Here is a 27,118-nt window from a genome sequence, read left to right as displayed (position 1 = left end):
CTCCCGGTTATTCCTCATTCCAAGGGCAAGGTAGGGTGACTTTAGTCACAGAGGTTAGGGTCCCTCAAAGTCCTCTTTGAGCCAATAGAGTACCGGCTGCGGCTGGGATACCAGTCACCGTACACAGTGAGTCCAGTGGTATCCTTTGGTGAAGGCTGGTGTCGCTCTTTGGCGACACAGAGTGTTGCTCAGATGACACCCAGGTTGAGCAGGCTCAGGTGCAAGATATGGCCATTGAGGATTGGTTTCTTGGGGCATCCAGTGGCGATATTCAGAAAGTGGCCACTGACGTGCTGGAATGGGCTTCTTCAGCTGTAATGGCCCTGGTTTTGGTTCCAGAAGGTCAGCCGACTGACCCTTGGAGTCACTTCTTTGGTCTGGTGCTTGGGAGCAACTTTTCCATGAGCCACAGCCACAGTCCTCTCTTTGCTAGCACAAGGTGCAGCAGGTGCAGTCCAGCAGTCAGTGCAGCCTCTCTTGGGTCCAGGGATCAGCAGGGCAGTCTCTAGTTGCAGCATGATCTGAGTTCAGGGTGCCAGGGGTGCTATATTTATACCCAGAAGGTGCCCTGTGGGGATGATGCGGCCACTAGTCAATGGGCTTCCATGATCCCTTCCGCCCTGTGACGACTTCTGGCTATTTGTGGCATCTAGCAATCCCAGAGTCCACTATTCTGACCACTCCCAAGCTGTCTGAACCGTTTCTTGGATGTTAGGAACTTGGTAGCCCACGTTAGCGGTGTGGCTACCTGTGGGCTCCACACCCATGGAAGAATCGTTTAGGGTACTGGTCTCCCCTCCCTGTCACCCGCCGCCAGCTTGACTAACCTGAAGAAAGGGGCAACCCTTCAGGAGTGTGATCTCCATTTGCCCACCAAAGGTGGCTTCGCCTTTCAAGCTCACCTTTTGGGCCAACACCTTTAGTGGCATTCTGCAAGGGGGAAGTAACCCCCCCGTAGCAGGCTTCTATTGTTCCTGAGCCCTGGAGTCATCCACACTACTCCCAAAGAGGGCAGAATGGTAGCCAACAGCTGTGTGAGGCCACTGGACAAACTAGGCAATAGAGTGGGAACTTTTGAGCGAGATCGTGGACACAGCAGGGAACAGTGTATGGGGTATTGAAAGAATAGAGGGAGTCATGGCTGACTACCTACAATATTTTTACTCAGAACGGCCTCCTACTCAGGGGTTGGAACTGCGGGATTTTGTCAGGGACTGCCCCTGTAGGAAACTGGAGCGAGAGAGGGCAATGGAGCTTGAAGATGACTTGCAGGAGGGGGAGATACGAATGGCTGCCCTTTGTCGCCAATGCAGTTTGTGTTGGCATTGGACCCACTGGCAGAGTGAGAGAGAGTTGATTCTTAGATTGAGGGTTGGAGGTGGAACCCTGCCTGGGAGGATCGCATCTTGCTCTATGCAGACGGCATACAACTATACCTGGCCGACCCCGATTGGACGCTGGGAAGGGTGGGCAAGATATTTGCAATCGACAGAAAGTACTCGGGGTTGCAGATTAATTGGGGGAAGTCCTTGATTTTGTACTGGGGGAACGTGGGGGGTGCAGGGCAGTCTCCCCATAGTGCTCAGGATTGCATGGGGGCACTTTAACTATCTGGATAATCTCACACTGCTGCTTCGGAGACGCTTTCCTTGGTGGCGCTGTTTAAAATGGTTGCCCAAACTAATTTTACTTCAAAACAACCCGTTTGGCACACCCAAAGAGTTTTTTAAGGTAGTCAATGCACTGCTGAGAAAGTTGATGTGGCAGGGGGGCTCGCCGAGGATAGCGCTGTCCACTCTTCAATGTTCCACGTATGAGGGGGGTATTGCACTCCTAATGTGAAGCGCTAGTATGAGGCGGCACAGTTCAGTGTGAATAATTGCTGGGCATATGCGCAGCTAGATGGCCCTGCTTTTTACCTGCATCAGGAGGTACGGGGCAGCAGAAGGGTACCTGCATGTCCTGTATGGTTGGAGAGTGTCTGCAGTTGCCCCTTTGGTGCAAGGACGGTCTCGGCGGTTTGATATAGGCTGAATAGGGAAAAGGTTTGGCATGGGCACCTACCATTTAAGACCCCATTGTGGCTGGGTACACGGCTGGGGGCTGCATCATGCGCTAAGTACGGTGGCACCACAGGATGAGATTGTTATGGAGAACTTGCCCCTGGAGTATAGATTACTGGATGGCTCATTGCTTATCAAAGCACTCTCTCTCACCTATCTCTTGTCGAACATTCAGGGAGCATTAGAGCCCCTGAGAGCCTGGTGGCAGGAATATGTGGGGGGGTTGGAAGAGGAGGGTTGGGGGGACGCACTGCAATTCCCCAGGATGGAAGCGATTAAAGCTGAAAATAGATTGATCCAGTTTAAGATTTTACATCATGTATACTATACCAGGGCCCTCTTATATAAAATCTTGTGCTTCGGACAAGAGGTGTCTGAGAGGTTGTGGACAGAGGGGTACGTTTCTTCACACGCCGTGGGTTGTCGGAGTCTCTGTGAGTACTGGGAAGGGGAGAGTCACAAGTTAGAGGGCACCACTGGTGATCAAGTGGATCCAGGGACGCGATTAATATTATTAGGGATATGGAGTGGATCAGACACTTGTTCCTACCAGCTGCTTTTATTAAACATGGGCTTCCTTCTGGCTAAGAAAGGCGTGGTGCATCAATGGGGCTCTTAAGTGGTGCAGTTGATGAAAAATTGGGACCTTAAATGGATATTTGCTACGTGCAGGAAAGGGTGATATTGAAAGGGAGAGAATCCCTCCAAAAATAGACTACATTTGGAATGGCTGGGCAGGTGAGTAATAGAGAGAGAGATAGGGAGGACTGGATGGGAAGGCACGTAGCTGCGCTGGACGAAGGGCATGCGAACCGCAGTTGACTACGAAGAGGGGTGGTGCCCGCCTCCGGGATAGGGCTTGGGGTGCAGATTATTCAATGGTGACATTAGAGGGTGGAGGGGTACTGTTATTTGTTGTATTAGAATGCTGAGATGTTGTATAAAGTAGTAAACTAAGGGGGAAATTTATTAAGATTTTATGCCGTGTTTGCATCACAAAAGTGACGCAAATCGGCACAAAATCTTTTTTTCCCAATTTACTTTCCAGCGCTAAACTTGCTTAGCGTAGGAAATAACAGGACAGTAATGCAAAGCAGAGTGTGGCGCTGCTCTGCATTACTAAGCGCCAAGGAGGAGTAGCATGGGTGGAGCATGGGCGATCCAATGCTACCACTCAAGATTTCCTAGGCTAAATTCAATTTACTGAACAAAGTAAACAGGGTTTAGCGTGAGAAAACTGCGCCCTTTTAAAGTAGGTGCGAGGAAGGAGAAATACTTTAATCTCTCTGTCCTTTTCCGTCCTTGCATGTGCGCTGCGCTGTACAGCGCACATACAAAGTGGGAAATGGCTTCAAGTTAGTCTAAGCGTGGTATTCTGTACTGGAAGGGTTTCCTTCCAGTACAGAACCTATGCTAGACTCACAGAGACATCTTTGCACCCTGGTGCAACGGTGTCTACATGGCGCACGGCAGCTGATTTCAGCAACAGCGAAAGGGAGAGGGGCGGAGAGTGCCTTATTTTAGTAAATTGGGCACGCTCCTTTTCATGCAGTGCAGCATTTGCGGCTGCTGCAGTGCGCTATGTGAAAAAATTTGAATCTCCCCCTAAGTTTTAAACAAAAAAATAACTTTTTAAAAGTTGCCTTTACTTGAAAGTAAGAGACACAAAAGGTTACATTAATTTCGACTTGGGCATCAAGTCGGCTTTAATGCCATGATTAATTTGATATCTTGAAATACCCATTTCTGCAGTCCCATTCATAAGTTAGCTGAGCTGAGGGGTCACGCGGTAAAACTGTGTTTGCCATTAGTGATACTAACTTTTCCACAGCAAAGACAACAATTTGGACGTTTTGCTTTTAGGGCGTATTGAAAATATATGTCCTGTTTAATAATATACAGCTCCCTGCCTTGGGGCTCTGCAGGCCTTCCTTAGGGGAGACTTACTAAAATATATAGTTAAGGGAAGTGTGGACTTTGCCATTTGTTTGAATGGCAAGGTCGAACTAGCATGTCTCTTACAGACTTCAGAGGCAGGCTGGGAGCTCTTTCGTACTTCATCGTGCACAGGCCGTGGAAAATTAAGACTGCGACCCCTAGTTAGGCAGTAAAGGACAAAGCTAAAGGACTGTAGCAGAAGTATAAAGCACTTTATGACAAATGGGGACATGACCCCCTTCTAGACCACAAAGATCTGCAAAAATCATTTAGCTATTGCACTGATGTAGTAGCACAAAGCACTTTACAAACCGGGGAGGCGTGATCCCTGCCCCGGCAGCAAATGACCCTAAAAACCCCGCAGCGAACGGGCTACCGTAGCAGTACAATCAACCACATAACAAGGGGAGGCCTAGTGAAAACCAGCAGCTCTTTGGACTCTCAGGCCGAGTAGAAACAATATCACGAATAGACAAGCCATGGCAGACAGAAGGCATGAGAGCATTTTTAGGTTAAAGATCTGCACATCACAGGCAGAGGAGGACCAGGGAGCGACCTGCAGCTCCCTAGACCCCAAGGCCAAGCAGAAACAGCACAATGAATACAAGGTGAGGAAGATAGTAGACCTGGGGATATTTGTAGGTTAATGATCTGCATGTCGCAGGCAGAGGAGGACAAGGGTCACGACCCTATGCCAGGCAGTAATGCCCTTCAAAAGCCAGGCTTGATGCAACAGCTCCATGACCCCCTAACAGGCAGCAGAATCTGCACAAACCCGCTTTGACAATTGACTCTGTTAACGTCTATGAATGCAGCAACACAAAGTATTTATAACAAGGGGGGACCATAGAAAATGCAGAGCTCGCCAGTGTCAAAAACAGCAAGAAGCACCTGAATGAGAAGACAAGATCTGGAAGAAGCAAGGATGAGGTAAGGACGGGGGCTACAAGAACCACAGAGATTATTTTATTGTTTTACGCCCTTCAACATCTAAAAAATGACCCTTTTATGTTTTAAACTCAATTGTAATGATTTTAATTAACTATACAATACCTTTTTCTGAACCTGATCCACGCACAGAGTGGCACAACCAGTGCTGCAGCCCAGGTGGATACTGTCTTACATGCCCTGGGTACCCTTGGTACCACATACTAGGGACTTATAAGTCAGTCTGCTTATGCCTATTGGGGATAGTCAATTCAACATGTATTTTCTACGGGGTTAGAAAACTGGCACTAAGGTCTGGTTAGCAGACCTCGGTGCACTCTGAGTCGAAAAACCCGCAGCATCAGTTCAAAACGTTAGGCGTGCTCATGTGAAAAGAGGCATTTCCTAACACTGTATATAGGGCCATGTGTGTATCCATCCCCTCCCATATATCCCATCCTGCTGGACCAATGTCCAATATCACACATGCCTCCTCCCTCAATTGCCGCATCCCTAGTTCCCTGCAAACTGCTGTGTTAGTCACCTGATGTGTCACTATAAATGATCAGGGCTTCGTACACTTACTCACAGTCTATGTACAATCCATAATGTTTGGTATTTGTTAAATCACCAATTACATAGTTCTTAGTAGAAGACCATTGATAGGTGTAATAATACTGCCTGGTATTTAGAAATCTAGAAAGTCATAAGAGTGAGGCAGCAAAAGCTAGCTATTGAAATAATTGTTGTAGTAATTAAAATATTGGTATATTGTAAAACATGAGTTTTAATAATACCACTATAAAGAGTGTCCTTTATTTTCTTATTACAGGTGAGTTGTTTAATTACGATTCATTTCTTATATGAACATACGTAATGAGTTGTCTCTAATGACTTATTACAGTTGATTACTAAAATCACATTATTCCTCAGCCTTTGAGCTCTCTCGCCCTTTGTCCAACTGAAAGAGACTGTTTACTTTAAATTTGCCAGGAGAATAAAAATGATGCGGTTAGAGAAACGCTCTTAAAGAAAATAAAAAGTTAGACATTGATCTTCAACTGCACGTACGGTCCCTTATGGAAGAGGCTTAATGTAATACCACAGGCATTACTGCCTACCAACACCTAGATAACAGTAAAGTGTTGCATATTTATTTTATTTGAGTAGTTAAGGCAGGATATATGAATCCATCTAAAAAGTCTATCATCAAACACTCAAGCAATACAAAGTCCAAACTCTTCTCATAGCATGTGCTTATGTTCTTTCTGGCAGCATGTATTTTGACTTGCTGCCAATCGACATTTCAATGTGCCCCTATGGCTAGAACGATGTCATGAAGTACAACTCCCTCAACCCTGTTGTGGCCAACATTTTCTCTATGCTGACCATTATGTGGAGCCCACCACACAACAAGTGCAATGATTATTATAGATCAATTGTTCCGATGCTTTCTATACTCTAGTTCTAGCCCAGAGGAAGCCTTGGGGCGGTCTACCCATTAGACGAAACGTGTTGACACAATACAAGGGAAAATCTTCTTGTAGCTTATGTGTAAAAATTTTAACACTTGTCTTAACTCTTAACAGTTCCATACAACTTCTTCCTTTTTCATCTCCAAAACAGATCAATGGAAACTTAAGGCAGTACTTTGAGGACAAATGCCTAATTAAAAAAAAAATCAATGGCACTGGATCCAAATTCAAAACCTATTGCTCACTATTCTTAAAATGGGATTTTTTTTGCACCATATCTTTTTGAATGTCGTTAAATTCACTTCTCTCTTCTGAGTGGTTATTCTTAATGATGGACACAAATTCTAGGCCATCTAATAAGCAAAAACCTGTATCTTTCAATTTCTATTCATCACAAAACCCAGAATTGAGGAGCATGGCCTTTGCCTCTAACTGGAGGTAGATTTGATTCATCCACTTCGCTGTGTCCTTTACCCAGCGGGAAAGCGCAGACAACTGGAAGAACTCTCCACTTTCAGTACAAGAGTCGTCGGCGTAAGACTGAAATATCAGTCCGAGCCTCCCGAAGAGGAATACCAATAGTGAAACGTAGACCTTACACATGCTGGATGATAGAGGTGACCCCGGAGGAACCGAAGGAATACAATCGTGGATTAGACCGCAGTTGTACCATATTTACTAACTGGCTTTCTTGATGTAAAAAGGAAGAAAGATTCCTGCTGGATCTTTAAGACAGTGATTTAGAACGGGCAGACCAATATTAAGAACCCGCGGAGATGTCAAGAAGGACGACAAAGACCAAGGTATCTCCATCAAACTTTTGAGATAGGTTCTCAATCCCGCTAACCAGTACAGTTGCGGTCCCATGTCTTGGTTGTAAACCTGATTGAGGGAGGTCTATTTGATGGTCTGTTTTAAGCTGGCTGGTGACCACCTTTTCTAGTGTCTTACGAATGGTTGGAAGACCAGCAATAGGCCAGTGGTCAGTAGCTGTAGGAGTCCAACAAGTCTGGGTTGAGTTTTTTTTTGTTTTACTGCATAGAACAGAATGTTAATTTTGGAGGGGGTTTGGGGAGGAGAAATGGCCGTTTTCATTGTAGGTGCCCTAACAATGGCATAGCTAAAAGGGGAGACAAATCCTACATAAGGTGAAGCCTGGAGCCAAATCATATTATAGGTTAATGCCCTTAGACCTTTCAGAAAGACACAAGTGTCTTCCTTCATAAATGTGTGGAATGTGAACAGATCGGGTCTGCACGATAGGAGAGCTTTGTACTGGAAACCCCAGCAGTAGGGGGACCGTTCTGGTATGGCGCCACATTTGAGGGAGCCCTTGGTTCATCAGTTGCTGTGATGTCTCCTCTGTTTTTGAATAAAATGAAGCCATTGTATTGGTGTTGTTTGAGCTCATTTAGTGACTGGCAAAAGGATTCTTTTTGTAATGGCGCTAAAAGGTTCCTTGGTTGAATTGTACGTAGTACTAAGTTAAAGTAGCAATATGTTTGTGTGTATTGTTTTAAGACACAGAGGCAGATATTGAAGGGCTCAGTGCCTTTAGCCGAAAATAGAACCAAAACCATATTGTCTTCAGGGAAGAATGGGTCCAGCTACATCTTCCACCTTATTTTAATTTTTAAAAAAATTGTATCCATTTATGGTTTTCTGTAGTGCAGCCCACATCGGCTTCCATTGGAGTGAGGCTGGAACACGCATACAAAAAGACAGAATAAAAATTTAGTTTACATAATGAGATTCACAGTGCAGATAATGTTTGTCACAGAGAATGGATTGAGCGGTTAAGGTAGCAAAACGTCTGTACAACTGTTAACAGGTAATCAGTGCTGAGACAGGAGTTGTTCATGTTTCTGTTGAACACTGCATTAAGGGGCCTTCTTCAGGTTTGGAGGAATATTATTCTAGCTCTTGGTTGCTTCCCCAGAGAACGACTGTTGCAGAGTTTTTCGCTTCATGACTTTTGAAACTTCTAGCACCAGTTCATATGAGTTTCTGGAATTTCTGGTTCTCCTATAATATATAGCTTTTGCATTAACTACCTTGTGGTGTTAAATGTTATACTGCCTTTCCAAGTATGCATAGTTTGTCAAGTTACCCAGTTCACAGATTTTAGGGCTGGTAAGATGTGCAAAGTTTTGTGTTAACCGATCTACCCCACTGCAGAGTTTCGCGAAATGTTTGGAAGCAGCGGTCTGCATTTAGAGAAGGCACCGAGGAAGGCTGTTCCATGGTCCAGTCTGGAGAACATGAAAGACTGGACTATTATTTCCAGTTCCTGTTGAGAGATTAAATATTTCAAACTCAAGAATGGTGCACAGCGGTCACTGGACATTTTTTGTGAAGTGGTCAACAGGACCTATTGTTGAGAGTTTGTTGTCAAGTAGGAAGCCCAAGAACTTGGCTTTTCTTATTAACATTTATTTGGTTCTTGAAGGGTTTGCATTTAGTATCCATCCTTGTGCAGGTGTCAGGGTGTCCTTATGTAAAAGGAGGAGGAACGCCACAAAAAGCAGCTCAAACGTGACAGTAACTGCAGGTAAAGTGGTGCGCATTAGAGGTGAGGATTCCTTGATCCAGATTGTGTAGAGCGGTTACAAACTCTTCATAGGTATTTAATTACTCACTTAGAAAATTCTAGAACTCCAGGAAATATAAAATTAAGAACAATTATTTGTCACAGTCCAAGTGCACTATTGCCAACATGGTGTGATGGCGATCCCTGAAAATGCGTCTTTTTCCACACGTGAATCTCCCCTCACATCCCTTTCACTAATTTAGGAACTATAGCTTTAATAATAATAATTATTATTATTTCTAGTTTCATCTTATTTAATCTTGGAAGTATAGGATAAGGTTAGTGGCAGACTGAGTGCAGACAGACCAGTAAAGTATTGTATGATACGAGTGAAAGAGAAATGGAGGTTTGAGAAACGAGCGAGTTGGAAATAAGAAAAGAAAGGACTTAGAATTTCACCCTATAAATATTGAGTTCCGATGGAGCTACAGGGCTCACTTGTTTGACAGAAAACAGGCAGTCATGGAGCAGTTATATAGGATTTTGTAAAAAGATGCTTTTGCAGGGAAAGGCTATGATGAGGGCTGATTTAAAGAAATCCTCTCGTGTGGTAGGCATTACCCTGGATAACGCACACGCTAGTTCACACCTTTATATCAAGGAGTAGTTTTTGCATTTCTAGGAGTAAACCCTGCTGTTCAAACCTTCATTGGACTGTGGGATTCCAGATAATGTTTTCTTATCCTGTGCAGTCTACCGGCAGCATTTCAGTAACTTTGAACAGCGTGGTTTCACTGTCTTGGATGGCAATAATTCCACCTATTTAGTGAACATAGTTTTGTTATTTCCTGTCTAGTGGGTCAAAGGTACTGAAAAAAACACCATTACAGTACACTACTATAGCGTGAGCGGATACTTCGTTCTTCACCTCGGTGATCAAACATTTGCCCGATTTAGGCAACTGTGACCTCAAAGTAATGTATGGAAAGTCAGAGAAACAAAATGTCCTCCATGGTTTTTCAATTGATCTGGTCAGTCCACCTGCTCATTTTCAGTTTCTAGATTGTGCAATCCCAGTGGGTGTAAAAAACAAAGTACACGGGAGACACTAGACAACAATTACAAATAAGCAAGTGAAAGAGAAAACAAAACATTAACACAGATCAATAGAGAAATACTGCAGACAAAAGACCCGATTCAACTGCAAAAGGAAAGAACTTCCCTGAACTTAAAACTTAAAATCTGCCATTTCATGTATTAAAAGATTGCTTCGCCAACCTCCAGACATCCACAGGACTCCTACTTTTAAGAATCTCAAGAATTGTAGAAAACAGACCATTTGACTCATTTCAGTTTTCAGCGCACTCTTCGTGGAAAGAGCCTTTGAGGAAGGTCCTATTTTGTGTGTTATTGCTTTGGGCAATACATAACCTGAGATTCATGTTGGTGAATTCTGCCTGGATACACGGTCCTTCAAAGCATCTGTAATTGATCCACACAAAGCAGTCTTTGCAATACTTCTAATGGAGGTTATGTTGTGTAGATTTGTACAGCGCGGCTAATCATCAGTGAGGGTATCGACGAGTAGAGTGAGGGCCTGAGAAAGGTTGTCGGATCGAATCGTGCCCGTTTTATCTGGAAGAGCTGGGCCTTAAGCTTCTTTTGGAAGCCTATGAGGGAGGGGAAGTTCTGAGGTGTAGCGGGAGGTCGTTCCAGGCTTTGGCTGCAATGTGTGAGAAGGATCGTTCCCCGTATCTGGTCTTCTTGATGCGAGGGGTGCATACGATAGTCTGGGTGGCCGACCGAAGGTGTCTGGGGGGTTGGTAGTAATTTAAAATAATAATAATGAAACTGAGGAAAATTATCAGCACACTCTAAACAGAAAGAAAATCAAGCCAAAGAGAGGAACAATCAATAGACATAACTGGGGGTTAATTTTTATTAACTCTGTTTTCACCACAACTCTTGGCATCACCTTCAAACCTAAATTATTTATTTGGTAGTCATTAGTAAGCGGGGAATGTTTCTCAGAAATTGTTAATATTGCTTTATTGGTACGTTTTACATGATGCCATTACAGGCAGATACACACAATAAAGGGAGCATGAAATCCCCTACATACACATCTCTCGTAGTATAGTATAGAATATATAATAGTATTATCCGTTTACTCCTCTGTATTTGGTTTATTTGTACCCTGTTTCTACCCAGACAAACGGCTACAAAAAGCAATACAAAAAACACATTAGTGAAAAATGTTAGCTACTATGCACATTTTTAAAGACACTTTAAAAAAAAATGCAAATTCACATTCAAAAACAAATCCAGTCATATTATTCTCTCGCAAACGTACAGTTTGACCTCTTCTGAAAAGGAACACGCAGTTCATGCTTTGTTAACTTTGGACCACTTGAGATCACATTCCAGAAGTATATATTCTCCTAATTAATATCAAAAGTACCACATCTGGGATGGTCATCGAAACGTTTCTAATTCTGCTTGCGGTAAGCCAGGACCATGTGTGTGTCCCTTCCACGTTTTCTAGATCTGCTACTTGAATAGACCTCATTCAAATTTGTTATGTTTTCTTCTGCTTTCCTCCATGCCCACTGTCCAAGAAGTTATTAAAACATGAAGCAATCCAGAGATTGGGAGGTGCGCAAGCTCAGATGGGATCCTAGCACAAAGAGTGCTGCTTGCCCACACTCCACGCCAGCACTGCGGCTGGGCTCTAGATTGCGAGGCCTGCAGAATGCTAGCAGTGGACCCGGAGTGCCTGAATCACAAATGAAAGGCAATGGCATGCGTCTGTAGGAAAGAGACAATCCGTCTTTGGTTTTATGTTTGGGTGTTGATGCCTGCTGGGAGGGTTGCTCTGCTGATACAGCAACCGTTTGATGAAGGCAAACACTCAGGGATGTCCTCAAAGCCTTCATGCCATAGATTTTTGCTATTCACAGTGTAAGTGAAAATCTAGAGTCTTCCGTACAATCACTGTAGAATTCCTGCATTCCTTATTTTACCAGCCACTTAATCCAAATCTTTTTCATTTGCATATCCAGGCCTCTGTTCTCAATCAATTAATCGGATTTGCAGTGCGCGTCGGCATCATCTGTGAGGGTCTCGAGGCGCTGGGAGAACGAGCTGCCTCTTCTCCTTTTGGTTGAACATCCAAGTCTTTAGGTCCTCCCTGAACTGCTAGAGTGAGTGAGGCTCTGAGGTGCAGGAGGAGGTTGTTTCAGGTCACAGCCGCCAGCTGGGAGAAGGAGCGACCTCCACTATTCGTCCGGTGGATGCAACATGTGGTTGCTAGGAAGAGGATTCAGAGAGGAGTTTCCTGGTAGGTTGGCAGAAGTTCATTCGAGTGTTGAGGAACATCGGTCCTTCATTGTGTGGTGCCTTGTAAGCGTGGGTGAGCAGCTTGAACTGGCATCTCTCTGCAACTGGTAGTCAGTGGAGTTTCCTGAGGTGCGAGGTGATGTGAATCCATTTGTGGAGGTCGCGGATGAGTCTGGCTGCTGTGTTCTGGATAGTCTGTAGTTTCGTCATTAGTTGGGTGGTTGTTCTAACTTGGAGGAAATTGCTGTAGTTTAGTCTGCTTGTTACAATAGCTTGTGTGACTGTTTGCCTGGGGAGGGTGAGGAAGCAAGCAGAGGAGACGGCGCTGGCCTGCTTCTTCATGGAAAGCTGGCTGTCGAGGATGATGCCAAGGTTGTGGACGTGGTCGGTGGGTTTGGACCGAGCTCGGTTGGCCACCATTTATTGTTCCAAGGGGCGTCCTTGCCGGTCCCAAAGAAGAGTATTTGTCTTGTCAGTGCTTAGATTGAGACAGTTGTTGTTCATTCAGGGGGACACATCTTTCATGCATCTTTGTAACTTGTCGTTGGTGGTCAGGGAGAGGATGAGTTGGGTGTCGTCCACATAGGCGATGATGTTGAGTCGGTGGTTCTTGACGATGTTTGCCAGGGGAGTTGTGTATTGCTTGAAGAGGATTGGGCAGAGGGATGAGCTTTGAGGGGATGTTCTCACTCTTTGGTGTTCATAAATTGCCTTAAAGCGGGAATGGAACACCTTGTAGGGTCGGGTGCCGCCCCCACACAGAATCCGTGGGGCAACAGTTCCAGTTGTAGACATTTGAAGCCCACAGCAGAACATCAGAGATTACATATGCAGTGGTTACTAGGGAATTCTTTCTTGTTTTCTCTCAGTTTGGGTTTGGTTTCACGACACTGATCCGGATTCATTTTCATGTGGATTAAATGTAAATATTTAGCTTCAGCTGCTGCCTCTACTCTGGTTAGCTCCAACCGATCCCTCTCATTTACCTTCGGTTTTTAATGTAGGGCATGGCATCGCTGAAGACCGACTGAGAATTGAAACTACTATGAGACAACAAAGCAACACCACAGTAAAAATACACATTCTTGTAAACCTGTATAAGTGGACCACTTGTGGGAAAGAGTGCACATTGTGCAAGAGAAGAATTCCATCGCTCAAAGACCGGTAACCCAATGGCTGAGTGGGCTGACCCTGGCCCTATGTTCTATACTGTGATGAGTGGGACAAAAATGTGAATGACACATGGACAGACAAATAGATGCTGAAAGCTCCTATAAGTAAGGACATTATATACAATTTAGTTACAATGGTTAAGATCAGACCTAGAAGAACAACTTGAATCTAAGGGCGTCGAAAGAGAATCTATTTACAAATAAATACAGTTCCACAGGGGTGATGAGGTGGGCACTTCTGAAAACCAGACGTCCTCTGCTGCCATCATAGGCTCCGACAAGATTTGAACCTGCACAAAAGGCACAAGGAACACTAAACACCACAACCACAACACAGGAGGTGGCAGGTAATAGGCGCTCATCCCCTAAACACTGCTTTCTCCAAGGCGTCCTCGTTCTTCGAGTACTCCACATGTGAGGGGTAGTTGGTACAATCGTAGCGCCCACTTGTGCGAACATACTGGAGGAACTCCGGCGCACCGGGGCAGATGACATTATCAGCCACTAGCACAGAGCCTTTCTTCAGCAACCCACAGGTCTGTAAAGAGGAACATGGAAAGGTACCAGTTAACAGTATATACATATTTTCTAAATAATAGTTTTATATCAAAGGCTGACACAGTTTCAATGCGTTGTAAGTTGCAGATTTTATTAATACCAAACTCAAAGACACTCATTTAGGGTGGAGAAGGGATTAGGCAACTCTTTACATACAGAGCAAAAACTTGTAGACAGTTCGACAACAAATTTGGCAAGTACACAGAGCCAATTGGTGACAGTCCTTTCAGTATTTTGTGGAAAAACAGTATGCTTAGTAGATCAATTATATGCATATATTATGTTTGCGAACTTTATGAACCTCAAACAACTGTGATTGGGAGAAACATATGCAACCAAATTGGGTCAACATTGTGTTGCCACTATTAAGCAATGTAAAGGGACTTCCAATCACCTCTCCAATCCTATTTTACAGGAAATAATTGCAGGGGGCTTGTAGGGGGAAAAGAGTCAACACCCCACACAAGGGAACTTCAAGGGAGATCCAGAGTGGATGGAAATGCCCTCCTTAAAAAATTAAAATGGCGACCCAGAGTTCACGGACCCTATTTCAAACCTCAGAAAGCAAAAATCACATGGACAGTGATTACATACCTCTTCATGAATAGCTTACAAACCCAATTAGGCATTTACAAATTTTCGTCGTCAAGTGGTTTTTTGATTGACACCGAAGCAACATCTTCAGATGTCTACGGCTTAGTGTATTGCACTGCCGCACGTATAGCACTTCTTACCTTTGAAAAAGCTGCAATTTGCATCAGGTTAAATGGGTCTCTTTCGGATGTGTGGTTGGAGGGACATTGATTGTAGTGTGTTCTACATGGGAGAAATTGGGTGACCTGCATGATGCCCAAAGACCTTGTCCAAACGATGTACGGTGAACATCGGTGGCATTAAGAATGTAATGTGGTTGACCGTGTGAATCTAGACCAAATCACACCAGCAGATTGTTGCTTTAGGACGGACTGTATCTTTGAGGAGGATCAGGGGGTCGACAAATTTTATCTGGGTCTACCTAGGGGCAACTAAGACTTCACACCCGAGGTTATAGTTAAGCGACCACAGTATACTAGATTTGGGTTGTAACATCGCATTTGCCGAAAAGTGCCCAAAGACCAAATGGAGTATGCACCGTTAAACAACTGGGTTGTCTACTGTGTTAGATCAATTTAGAATTGGCAACGGCCAATGTTAGTAGTACCACCAGCACCAATGCTACCTCTACCAGTACCAATATGACTACTACTACTACGACTACCGCCACCAGAAACACTACCACAAGTTCCACCACCATCAGCACATACACTAATACAGCTGGGTTGATTGACACTATATCCAGTATCCTCACCACAAGTACCACCCCCACCAGTACCAGTGCTACCACCACCAGTAGCACCACTAACACTCCATCACCAGTACCACAACGATTAATGCCACTGTCAGAACAAACATACCACAAAACATACCACCACAAGGAACACCCCTGTCATCACCAGTACCACAACCACCACTAGTATCATCACTAGTATCAGTGCAGCCAGTACCATAACCATCCGTACCATGAACAACCGCCAAAACCACAAGTACCAACCCACCACAAAAAGTACACTACCACCACTACTACCAGAATTACACCACCATCACGAGTACTGCTACCACCACCACCATCACCTCACCATCAGAAGTACCAGTATCACACCGCCAATCCCACCACACAACTGACAGCTGGTTGTCAGGGTAGTGTAAGCAATGCCAGACTACAACTCCCAGAATGAAAGAGCAGCCATTACACCCACTCCACAGCCATGGGAGAGGATATTGTCACCCCTAAACACAAGCCCCTTCCCTCCCGCCACACGGATTTCCAGATCGAAGAATGAAGGGGGTGGGGCTGGAGGATGAGGGGTAGCCACTAATGGCTAATTAATATATTAATGCAAATACCCCAGACTAGCACCCCTTCTAGTCCTGTTTATTGGTCATTGAATAATGATTTACTTCACGAGCTACAATGTGTGGAAATCTATGAAAAGTATGCAGTGTTTCCCCCACTACATTTGAATTTTATAACAGACCCAGCCCTCCTCACTCCAGAGAAGTCCTTCACTTTAACTTTGACAGAATTAGTTTGCGTTATGTCATGTGTCTCCCTCATTACTGGGACAGACCTCTGGGCTGGTGTGCTTGACCGCGACCGTGCACAGGGGTCTCACACGGTGGTGGGATGCCAGATGTTTTAGGCGGATCGCTCCAGGCGCCTTGTGTTCTGGTTGTTGTGGTGTATTTAATTCACACCTCATGCAGTAATGCGCTAAACTGCCTGGCACCGACAAACACCCTGCCTAAACGTAACTTATGCCTAACGTACAAGAGTACCAATGTATCTTGTGATTACAGTCCACAAAATCACATTTCAGCATATGTTCCAGTGCTGTGGGAATCACTCATTTGATGTGCAGCTGTTTGCAAAGTTCCCTGGTCTCCTCATCCACATAGGGATGGTTTATGTCCACCATAGGACCTAGAGGGCCAGATTCATCCAAGGATTTCAGAGCAACCACAACGTAAAGGATTTACATTTATTGTAATTGCCTATGGAACACCTGACATACCCAGTGCTTGTGGACATGTCAGATATAATATAGCTCCTTCGCTCTGACGCTTTGTGAACCGTTGAAGTTTGAGGCGCTTTACATCAGTGGATGCGGCTTCGCAGGACTCCAGACCTCACTTGTCTTCGAGCAGTGAGGTGGTGGTGAGAGGGTGTAAGATGCTTTCAGTGGCTCGGAAGTACCAGGGATAGTTGTTCGAGGGGCCATTAGTGTTTAAAGGTCAAAACAGCCTCTCCACACATCTTTATGAAAATGCATTTTGGGTTTCTTTTCCACTCCATCACTCATCTCAGAGTCGGACCAACCCCATTATTTTTTTGTTTCAACTAGAAGTGCTGCACACATTTCATTCTGCCAATGTCCCAGTGTTGCACCAACTACACCACGAGGTCACATTCTGAGGACATGTGTCCTCTTCTGAAATGACAACACAGAGTAGCAGAGCACTGAATGTGAACATCTATCGGTGTCTGCAGGCATTGAACTAACATGATTCCCAATGAGAATGCATACATTTTTTATTTTTTGGGGAATTTTTTTACAATTATTATTGTTTTTGTACAGCGCCACACTACCCCACCATGGTTTCTAAGCACTCTAAGAGGCAGGAAGATACTTTAGCCTTTGAAACAAACAAGTGGAGGGACAAAGGTAGACTCTGAACGTCTATCGGGAGGGAAAGGTCTTCGACTTGCTTCTTCATTTCCTAAAATCCGACGTTTCGGATGGGAAGCAGGGATGCCTTCCAAAGAATAGCGAGAACCAGCCATGAGTGTGGCAAGTACCACAAGGCAACTGTTGGAGGCTGAACCCAGGTCATGTCACACAAATACAGTAGAGAACTTGATGGCTGTGACGGGAAAAGAAGGAGGCGTGTAAAAGGTATCCAAATACTGTAAAACAATAATTCTATTTTTCTTCCTACATTTTACAAATATTAACAAGCCTTGGCAAAGCCCATGGGCCAGGCTTTAATGTGCCAACACAAGGCATCACAGCCATGCACAAATGCAGTGTACCTCCTATAGCACATTCAAGCCAGAACTATTGGCTTTGACAATGTGTTTTCTTCTTTGAATCCTGTCTTTTACAAGTAATCACCACGGAATAGAACCCACAAGATCTGAACACGTACACCAGAGCTGGTGGCTGCATTACAGAGATTAGCTACAGATTATTAGACGCAAGGAAACTGCATTTTAAACTGTTATTTGCCTTGATCACCGCAGAGGCTCAAATAACTTTAAATAATATATCTAATTGGAAAATGGATTGGCGCGGATTTTCTCAGCAACGTTCACCTTTTATCAATGCGCACTATTACTAGATGCAGACTCAGGGTGCGTCTGGAAAGTGAGAGCAAAAAACAAAAGAATACTGCCAGGGGTCATTTGTTGCAAAGCCTTAGATTTGCAAAAAAAAAACTACAAATTAATGAATGTATTTGGTCAGCATTCTAGCACCATGAGGATTCTTGGCTCTAAGAGAAGAGGTTTCAAAAAACAGCCAAAGAAATAGAAAAACTAAAACGAAGAATACATGAACTGGGGTGAGCAAAACCCAAAATAGGAAAGAGTTGAATCCCCAGCATCACCACCAACCAAAACACACGTTTTTAGGCTTTTTATTTTACCGGAAAATTGAGGATTTTTCCAGTGTGTGAAGAGAGTTCCAGACTTGGAAGAGGGTATCTAAAGGATGCCCACCGAAGGCCGACCTCTTGATTTTAAGCGCTGTTATCAAGTGCTGGATGGAAGAGCCAAGGTTGCGAGGAGGCATACAGGCATGCAGAATCCCAGAAATACCACATTTCCTTTGCACATAGAGGGCTCCTTGAAGTAAGTCCTCTGTTTACCCAGAAGTCAATGAAGAGATTTGCATACTTCTAAAACATTATCAAATATTTTGACCCTGGACTGTGGAACCTCTTGTAGATAGGCAGCTGGACTACATAACGCCTTTTACAACCTTAGAGAGGACGCATGCCACGACCAGCAGTTTATGTAACTCCTCAGGGAGAACGTATGGCGTCATCCTCAAACTTCGAAGACTGTTATACTCAGAGGACTCAAAGGAGATGGTCTGCGGTTTCAGGAAGGACTCCTGGCCATGGAGTATTCCACGAGATTTTACAGAGTGCGAGAAGAGTCCATGCACTCTGGCCAAAGGTTGTATTGCCAGCGACTCGGATGTTTCCCTATGAGGATGAGTTGGTTTTTTTTTGCAATCACTCTCCGGTGGCGAAGGCTCATCGATTGATTGCTCTTAGAAGGGGCAAACGAGAGCAGAAGAAGGGGCTTGATTGTCCCGTCTGATAATTAGCGGTGCCGTCTGCGTAGGATAGGGCCAGACCGCCAACAGATCAAACAAAGCTAGAAAAGACTGGACATGGATGCTGAATACGACCGGGGCAAGAGGGGAGACTTGAGGGACCTTGGATTCTACTTCCATTCTACTTTATCTGAAACAAGAGGTGAAGCTTAAAGATTGGTACCAATCCTCAAGAAGAAATAAACGAATCCAGCATTGATCCTTTCGCTCTGCTCTCATGGAGCTGGTGCAGCAGCCAGTGTCGTCAACGGCATCATTTACAGCAGAGAGGTCCCAGAGCCCCACTTCTACACATCTTCATCCAGGATAGGCTGGAAGCCTGCTTGACACTGACCCAGCAAGTTGGCCTCCTCTAAAAATTTTCTCAACGGACTAACCACATATATTTCTCTAAGATCTTACCGAGAGCTCGCAGGAAGGTAACACGCAAGAAGTTGCTGGGATTAAATGGATCCAGACTTTAAAAATCAAAAGAGCGGTATCATCACTACCTCCGACTTCAAGTCTTTGGGCACCATCCTTGACTACATTGGACAGTTATAAAAAGTAGCGCAATAAGGGAATAGCTTGTTTAGAACGGTAATCGGGCAGCAGTCGTCACTGAAACCGGGTATGGTATTTCGTAACACAGTCTACATCTTTCTCCTCCATTAGCTTGAAGCATGTCCAAGAGGATGTCTGTGAGGGGTTACGGTGGGGGGGAAGCAAAGGTCGGTTCTTAAGCAGTGAACTATGCTAGATAATGCCGTAGATGTTTTGCACTTAATAAAGAAAGTTGCTAACTCATTGCAGAAGGCTTGCAAATTTGATAGGGTGTTAGCGAAACAGGGAGGTTGATGAAGGCCTCGAAGGTTAGGAAAAGCTGAATTCAATTGTTGGCAGATTAATTAATGGACTCCTATAAATAATGGAATTTAGACTCCTTTAGGTCGAAATTTTAGGTCTTTATATGGATTGTGAAGGTGTTTGTGTGTGTTTCCCGATAGTGACTGCGCATGGAGCTTTTTGCCAGGCAAGTAGCTAATTTAGATGCTCGGAGGATATCCGAGAGCAGGATATTTGAGGTGTAACAGGACATCACCTTGAGTCGGCAATGCGGTGAGTGCAAGGTGAGTGGTTTTCTTTTTTTTTAAATTTCATTTTCCCTCGAGTCGTCTGTTGACACCCCCACCACCCTACCCGATCGCCCCACTGCTCTTACCTGCATGGGCCACTCCTGATTAGAACATTACTAAGAAAAGTGTGCTTTCATCGGTTTGGTGTGAATCCATTCAGATATAAGTGTTTAGAAAAATGCCAAGCTGGCTTTATGTGATTAACAGTATTGGATATATCTGCTGTTTAAAATCACGGGCCTTGATCCTGTTGATCAGATTTCGAATTTTTGAGAAATGTGATTGGCTGTAGAAGGGGTTTGAAATGTTTTTTATGCCATCTTGAAACTCCCTAGATGATTCAGATTTGCGAATTTCAAACTGTGGAAAACAATTTTCCACAGCCCTGGGAAGAGACCTTCTGTTGCCCAACCCCATGGGAGCACAGGAGTGAGCCCAGAGGTGTGGGAAAGTGGAGTAAATCACCAGCCAAAAACACAGAAAAAGCGTGCGACTTGGAAGCCAAAACAAGAACACAAACACATATGCAGCCATTTTAAGGAGTGCATTTGCCTGCTATTTTGTGAAATTGCAAGTCACTTTTGACTCACAAGTGCCAAAAAGGGTAAAACAGAAAGAAAGGCCTAGTTTAATGCAAAGATGGGTATGAGCACAGCGAAGGTCACCACCCACAGTGGGCTGTGCCCAGCCAAAAGTCATGCTTAGAGCAGTGCTTAATTTGTCAAAATAAAAATAAGGTAAGTGCCAAGGCTCTCGTCAGGAGGCCACTGCAGCTTGTACCAAACATTGCCCCCGCCAGTGCTGTCAATGATAGGAACACAACTACTAACCATCACACTCCTACGCATGTGACAATTCAGACTATTTCAGGCCTCCAAAGCTATAAGAATGGCTTGGGCAGCAGGTAATAGTAATTTTTAATGTATTTTGAATTAATAATTACCTGTTGTTGTGGTTCTCTCTAAAATAGCCAGACAGCGCCACCTTGTGGCAGACTGTCACAAGCGCTGGTGTTGACAATTAAGTGCCGGTGCCAAGCACCGGAAACCACCGGCTCAAATTAAGCACTGAGGTGGCGGCATTGGCTGATGGCAGTAGGGTGTGAGCAGGGCCTTGCCTCAGGCTGGGATGTTCGCCTAATTCCACTGCTTCAGGGGTCGGATGCCCGTGGAGGGTTGTTTGAAAGGCCTGGATACAGGACAAGGCCATGCACACAACCCCCACCGTGTATGGCTGAAGGCAGTGAGCTGCAGGGACTGGCCACCTGCAACAGATTGACTCTGGCCACAGGTCAGACTCTGTGGCCAAACTCCTGCTGTGCACAGACAAATGCGGTGTGCTCCAGGGTTTGACTGATAGCTGCGGGTTCGGTGCAGCACCTGTCCAGAGGCAAGGCCCTGCACCCAATTCCTTCCGCGCACGGCCAAAAGATGTACAGTGCAGTGGATGGAAATTAAGGACATCAAGAAAAACCAATGAAATTCACTGAACCAAACACAGGTAAAACCAAGTTATAATTTTGGCTGAAATGTGACAAACCACAGAAATTCAAAAGTTATGGATATCAGCGCACAGAACACACGCCATGACGCACTGGCCGTTATGTTGGTCTCGTGATAGTATTCTTAGGTCAAGCCTAGTGGCAGCGTGCATGCGCTGCTCACTGTGCGATGCATGCTGTATTAGAGTATGCACTGGAAGCCCCGCTCACTCTCCGCCCATATTTGTCATTGGCTTGTGTCATTGTCCTCCGTACATCCTGTCTTCTGATTCATGAATAGGCTTGTTAGTCCCTCCTTGGTACCGCCTTGTCTGCATTTGTTACCGCCCATAAAACTGGACCCTTTACTTGGCTTGGAACACAGTCTGCATTATAAGTGGGTGAGCACTGTTTTGTTAATTGACATTGATGGGGACAATGGCGGCTGGTTTTTGTATTTGCAGCGCGCCCACACAGGACAATGGCGGACGCTTTTCTTAGAGAGCGCTATGCCGCTCTAACTTGCATGTTGAGCGCGGCACTCGCTTTAGGGATACCGCACTCAGTTTCAACTTTTTTTTTTTTTTAACTTCCATTCTGAGGGAGGCGCTCGCTTTAGGGACACTGCGCTCAGTTTCCAATTTTTTTTTTTAACTTCCATTCTGAGTGCGGCGCCCGCTTTAGGGGCACTGCACTCAGTTTAAATTTTTATTTTTAAACTTTGATGTTGAGCGACGCGCCCATTTCAGGCACACTGCGCTCGGTTTATTTATTGTTTAAACTTTACTACTGAGCGTGGTGCCCGCTTCAGGGTGCTCCGCTTCATTTTAATAATGAGCGCGGCGCCCGCTTCAAGGACATCGCGCTCTGCAATATAATAGGTATTGCTGTTGCAAAACTTTGAATTATTGGTATTGTAAATGGCAATGCCTTTCAATATTATAAAAAGGCATTGCCATTTACAATGCCAATAGCTCAAAAATTCGCAGCTGCGAGACCTATTCCATTGTAAATGCTTGTTTTATTGTTTCTAGTGCCACTGGCAAAATGGCATTTTGACCCTGGCGGGCAGCACAATTATGGCATGTTTGGTGTCCTGGTTACCATAAATGGCAAATGGCAGTGGTTTGTCGCGTTTGAGCCTCAAACATAACTGAGTTTTTAACTGTATTTTTTCCTGTGAATACTTTTATTGAAAGCAGATGTTATTATAAATGGCTTCTGTATTGAATTGTTCTATAAAGTGTGCTGCTGCCCCCGGGGCTAGGACCCTGCTCTATAAATAAATGTTATGCATAGTTCCTTGACTGTGGTTGATGGATTGAAGGCGCTATATACAAAAGGTCTATAGGAGAATGTATGTTTCCCACTGTTATTTCATATCTTTTCATGTATCCTAATCCCTTGACTCTCGTGCCATGAACGTCCATCCATACAAATGTCTTCACACTCCGCCACATGAGGAGGTGCATGGTGCGGGGTGCCAACATTATCAGGGTCAGAATCACTGATTCCGGCCAGTAATTGAAACTCTACAATTTTGGGTTTTAGTCACTAGACTGAGTAAGAACAATGAGCACCTAGAATCACTGAGGCATTTGTTACGCAGTTATCCTTGATCTGGGGACGTTTACGCTCCCATGCCCCAATCCGCATTAAATGCGAGTTGAGGAGGTGGCCAATGCGGGTGAGGGGGTTGTATGGATATCGGGGGCAGGGCTGACTGGATGGGGTTTTATGAGGTGCATTTCCACACATGGTAAATGTTGTGCCTGGTGTTCACGCACTACATAATCAATGGGGAGAACTTGGACCAACTGGAATCGGCTGGTATCCCACTCCAGCCGAGTCTCAATCAGCCCCACTGCCTCTCCAAGGCCACAGGCTTCTCAATCTGCCCACATGACAACAAGAACAAGCATTTACAATGCAATAGGTCTCGCAACTGCAAATTTTGGAGCTATTGGCATTGTAAATGGCAATGCCTTTTAAAAAATGAAAAGCCATTGTTATTTACAGGACCAAAAGCAACACATATTGCATTGCATAGCACGGTGTTTGTAAAGACAGCGCCGCGCTCATTAAAGTAAAAAAAAAAAACGAAAAAAAAAAAAAAAAAAAGAGTGAGGTGCTTACATGCAGCATGCTATGTCAGTTCACCCTGTGGCTGCTTCACTGTACAAAACAGCATGGTAAAACTGGTACTTTACAGTTGTATATAAGCTGCCCCGCGTACAAGAACTATTCACAACATTTAAAATCTGACCACACTTTAAGCACTGTAACTAAACACAAAAACTCCCCCGTTCTAAATTACCTGTCCGGTCTCTAAGAACTGCCTCACCATAACGGGACCTTTCATGCCATATAAACCATGTACTGTTTGAATAAGAACTCTCTGCGTCCTAGGAGAATTGCTCATGCCGCATAAAATCTTTCACTGCTCAACTGCATTCACCATATAAGAACTTGAATCTCAATGTAAATATGTTCCTGCTACAGAACAACATTCCCATATAAGATCGGACTGGCCATATTAACACTTCCCCTGCCCTAAGTTAAGATCCCAGTCCAGCTTGTAAGAAGGCACGCTGCCGCATAATTATGTTGGTGATCCATTGACGGTGGTGATCTCTGCGCACTCTCCTTGCTGTGGAATAACTCTGTCCTTCGTGAGAAGAAAAGAGACATCTCAGATTTACCGTGAACCCGCCTATGAATACGAAACGTGCACCCGCGTGTGATTTATGGATCAGTAACTACTGATTGGTTCATTAGATGATAATCTAATGAAGAAGCCGCAGCCTTTACTTGAGACAAGTCTTAACGGGCGGGAAAGTTAATGCTGTTCTGAAAATCAAATTATACACCTGGAATAGACGCAAACGCCACCGCGCGACGGGGGGGGGTACCCTTACGCTTTCAGGCTTTTTTTAATCACTTCTCACTGTTTTCCTTTCACTTAATCCCCTGTTATCCTCGTCTTCGTTTCTTCAGGACGAAGTATATCCACTGACTTCCCATTAGCCAGCCCGTCACGTGACCCACCGCATAATTATGTCGATGATCCATTGACGGTGGCGATCTCTGCGCACTCTCCTTGCTGTGGAATAACTCTGCCCTGCGTGAGAAGAAAAGAGACAACTTCTCAGATTTACCGTGAACCCGCCTATGAATCCGAAACGTGCACCTGTGTGAGATTTATGGATCAGTAACTATTGATTGGTTCATTAGACGATAATCTAATTAAGAAGCGGCGGCCTTTACTTAACGGGCGGGAAAGTTAATGCAGTTCTGAAAATCAAATTGTACACCTGGAAGAGACCAAACGCCACGGCATGACAGGAGGTGGGGGCGAGGGGTACCCTTACGCTTGCAGGCTTTTTTTTATCACTTCTCACTGTTTTCCTTTCACTTAATCCTGTTATCCTTGTCTCAGTTTCTTCGAGATGAAGTATATCCACTGACTTCCCATTAGCCAGCCTGCCACGTGACCCGCAGAGCTACTTCAGGAGAAAAACAAGCTGTCGGAAACATGATCCGGCAGTACACGCCTCCAAGAGATAAGAAATTGCTTCACGACAGCAGTGAAGCAGACGATCCAGTCCGGATGAGCCGGACGAAAAGTAGAAAGGGTGGCAACCAAAAAGGCTCAGTCTGAATCAAAAGCCAGAGTTTTCCATAAACAATGACGACAGCCAATAAAGATGAGGGGGCGTGGCTACAAATCCCTTTCTGAAATCTCCTCATAGACAATATGTCTTGCAGAGCGAGCAGCGCAGGCGCGCTGCAACGCTAGGTGAGACCTAAAAATGAACAACATCACTCTGTCCTCCTGACTCCAAACCATTGACTTTCTTGGTTCCTTAAAATCCTTCCTAATCAGGACAGAGGAAACGTCAGGAACATGTTCAGTTTATTTATCACATGTAAGACACCATTTTCTAATGACATACAAAACATCTTACTTCCAACAGTTTTGTGTCTGATGTATAGGCATCCTTAAAGTGGTCGATAAACACGAAATCGAAAGTGTCCACTTCATATTTCTTCTTGAGCTGTGGGATCACCTCATTGTGGTGTCTAAAAGATGCCCACCGAAGTCCGACCTCTTGATTTTAAGCACTGTTATCAAGTGCTGGATGGAAGAGGGAAGGTTGTGAGGAGGCATACAGGCATGCAGAATCCCAGAAATATCACATTTCCTTTGCACATAGAGGGCTCCTTGAAGTGAATCCTCTGTTTACCCAGAAGTCAATGAAGAGATTTGCACACTTCTAAAACATTATCAAATATTTTGAGTCTGGACTGCGGAACCCCTTGTAGATAGGCAGCCAAGATACGTACAGCCTTTTACAACCTTAGAGAGGACGCATGCCACGACCACCAGTTTATGCAACTCCTCAGGGAGAACCTATGGCGTCATCCTCAAACTTCGAAGACTTCTAGTCAGAGGACTCAAAGGAGATGGTCTGCTTTTTCAGGAAGGACTCCTGGCAATGGAGTATTCCACGAGATTTTACAGAGTGGGAGAAGAGCCCATGCACTCTGGCCAAAGGTTGTATTGCCAGCGACTCGGATGTTTCCCTATGATGAGTTTTTTTTTGTTGCAATCACTCTCCGGTGGCGAAGGCTCATCGATCGATTGATTGCTGTTAGAAGGGGCAAACAAGAGTAGAAGAAGGGCTTGATTGTCCCGTCTGATAATTAGCGGTGCCGTCTGCATAGGATAGGGCCAGACCGCCAACAGATCAAACAAAGCTAGAAGAGGCTGGACATGGATGCGGAATACGACCGGGGCGAGAGGGGAGCCTTGAGGGACCTTGGATTCTACTTCCATTATACTTTATCTGAAACAAGAGGTGATGCTTAAAGATTGGTACCAATCCTCAAGAAGAAGTAAAGTAATCCAGCATTGATCCTTTCTCTCTGCTCTCATGGAGCTGGTGCAGCAGCCGGTGTCGTCAACGGCATCATTTACAGCAGAGAGATCCCAGAGCACCACTCCTAGACATCTTCATCCAGGATAGGCTGGAAGCCTGCTTGACACTGACCCAGCAAGTTGGCCTCCTTTAAAAATGTTCTCAACTGACTAACCACATATATTTCTCTAAGATCTTACCAAGAGCTCGCAGGAAGGTAACACACAAGTAGTTGCTGGGATTAAACGGATCCAGACTTTAAAAATCAAAAGAGCGGTATCATCACTACCTCCGACTTCAAGTCTTTGGGCGCCATCCTTGACTACATTGGACAGTTATAAAAGTAGCGCAATAAGGGGATAGCTTGTTTAGAACGGTAATCGGGCTGCAGTCGTCACTGAAACCGGGTATGGTATTTCGTAACAGAGTCTACATCTTTCTCCTCCATTAGCTTGAAGGATGTCCAAGAGGATGTCTGTGAGGGGTTACGGTGGGGGGGGGAACAAAGGTCGGTTCTTAAGCAGAGAACTCTGCTAGATAATGCCATAGATGTTTTGCACTTATTAAGAAAGTTGCTAACTCATTGCTGAAGGCTTGCGAATTTGATAGGGTGTTAGCGAAACAGGGAGGTTGATGAAGGCCTTGAAGGTTAGGAA

At 44.7% G+C, this 27,118-nt stretch overlaps 1 protein-coding gene across 5 annotated transcripts in view; it reads right to left on the bottom strand.

Annotated features, from left to right (window-relative positions):
* Positions 1-10,858: 10,858 nt before the first annotated feature.
* The window catches only part of LOC146783226 (catechol O-methyltransferase-like), a 265,986-nt gene continuing 249,726 nt past the window's right edge, over positions 10,859-27,118 (bottom strand). For all 5 annotated transcript variants that reach the window (XM_085634279.1, XM_085634278.1, XM_085634277.1 and 2 more), the window contains exon 5: positions 10,859-13,982. In XM_085634279.1, the coding sequence (XP_085490405.1) occupies positions 13,803-13,982 (180 nt within the window). In that variant the 3' untranslated portion in view covers positions 10,859-13,802. The remainder of the gene's footprint in view (positions 13,983-27,118) is intronic.

The sequence above is a fragment of the Triturus cristatus genome, chromosome 11 (genome assembly GCF_964204655.1).
Source record: "Triturus cristatus chromosome 11, aTriCri1.1, whole genome shotgun sequence".
Classification (NCBI taxonomy): Eukaryota; Metazoa; Chordata; class Amphibia; order Caudata; family Salamandridae; genus Triturus; species Triturus cristatus.
The sequence above is the reverse complement of the archived record's forward strand: the minus strand, read 5'-3'. Positions and strand labels throughout refer to the sequence as shown.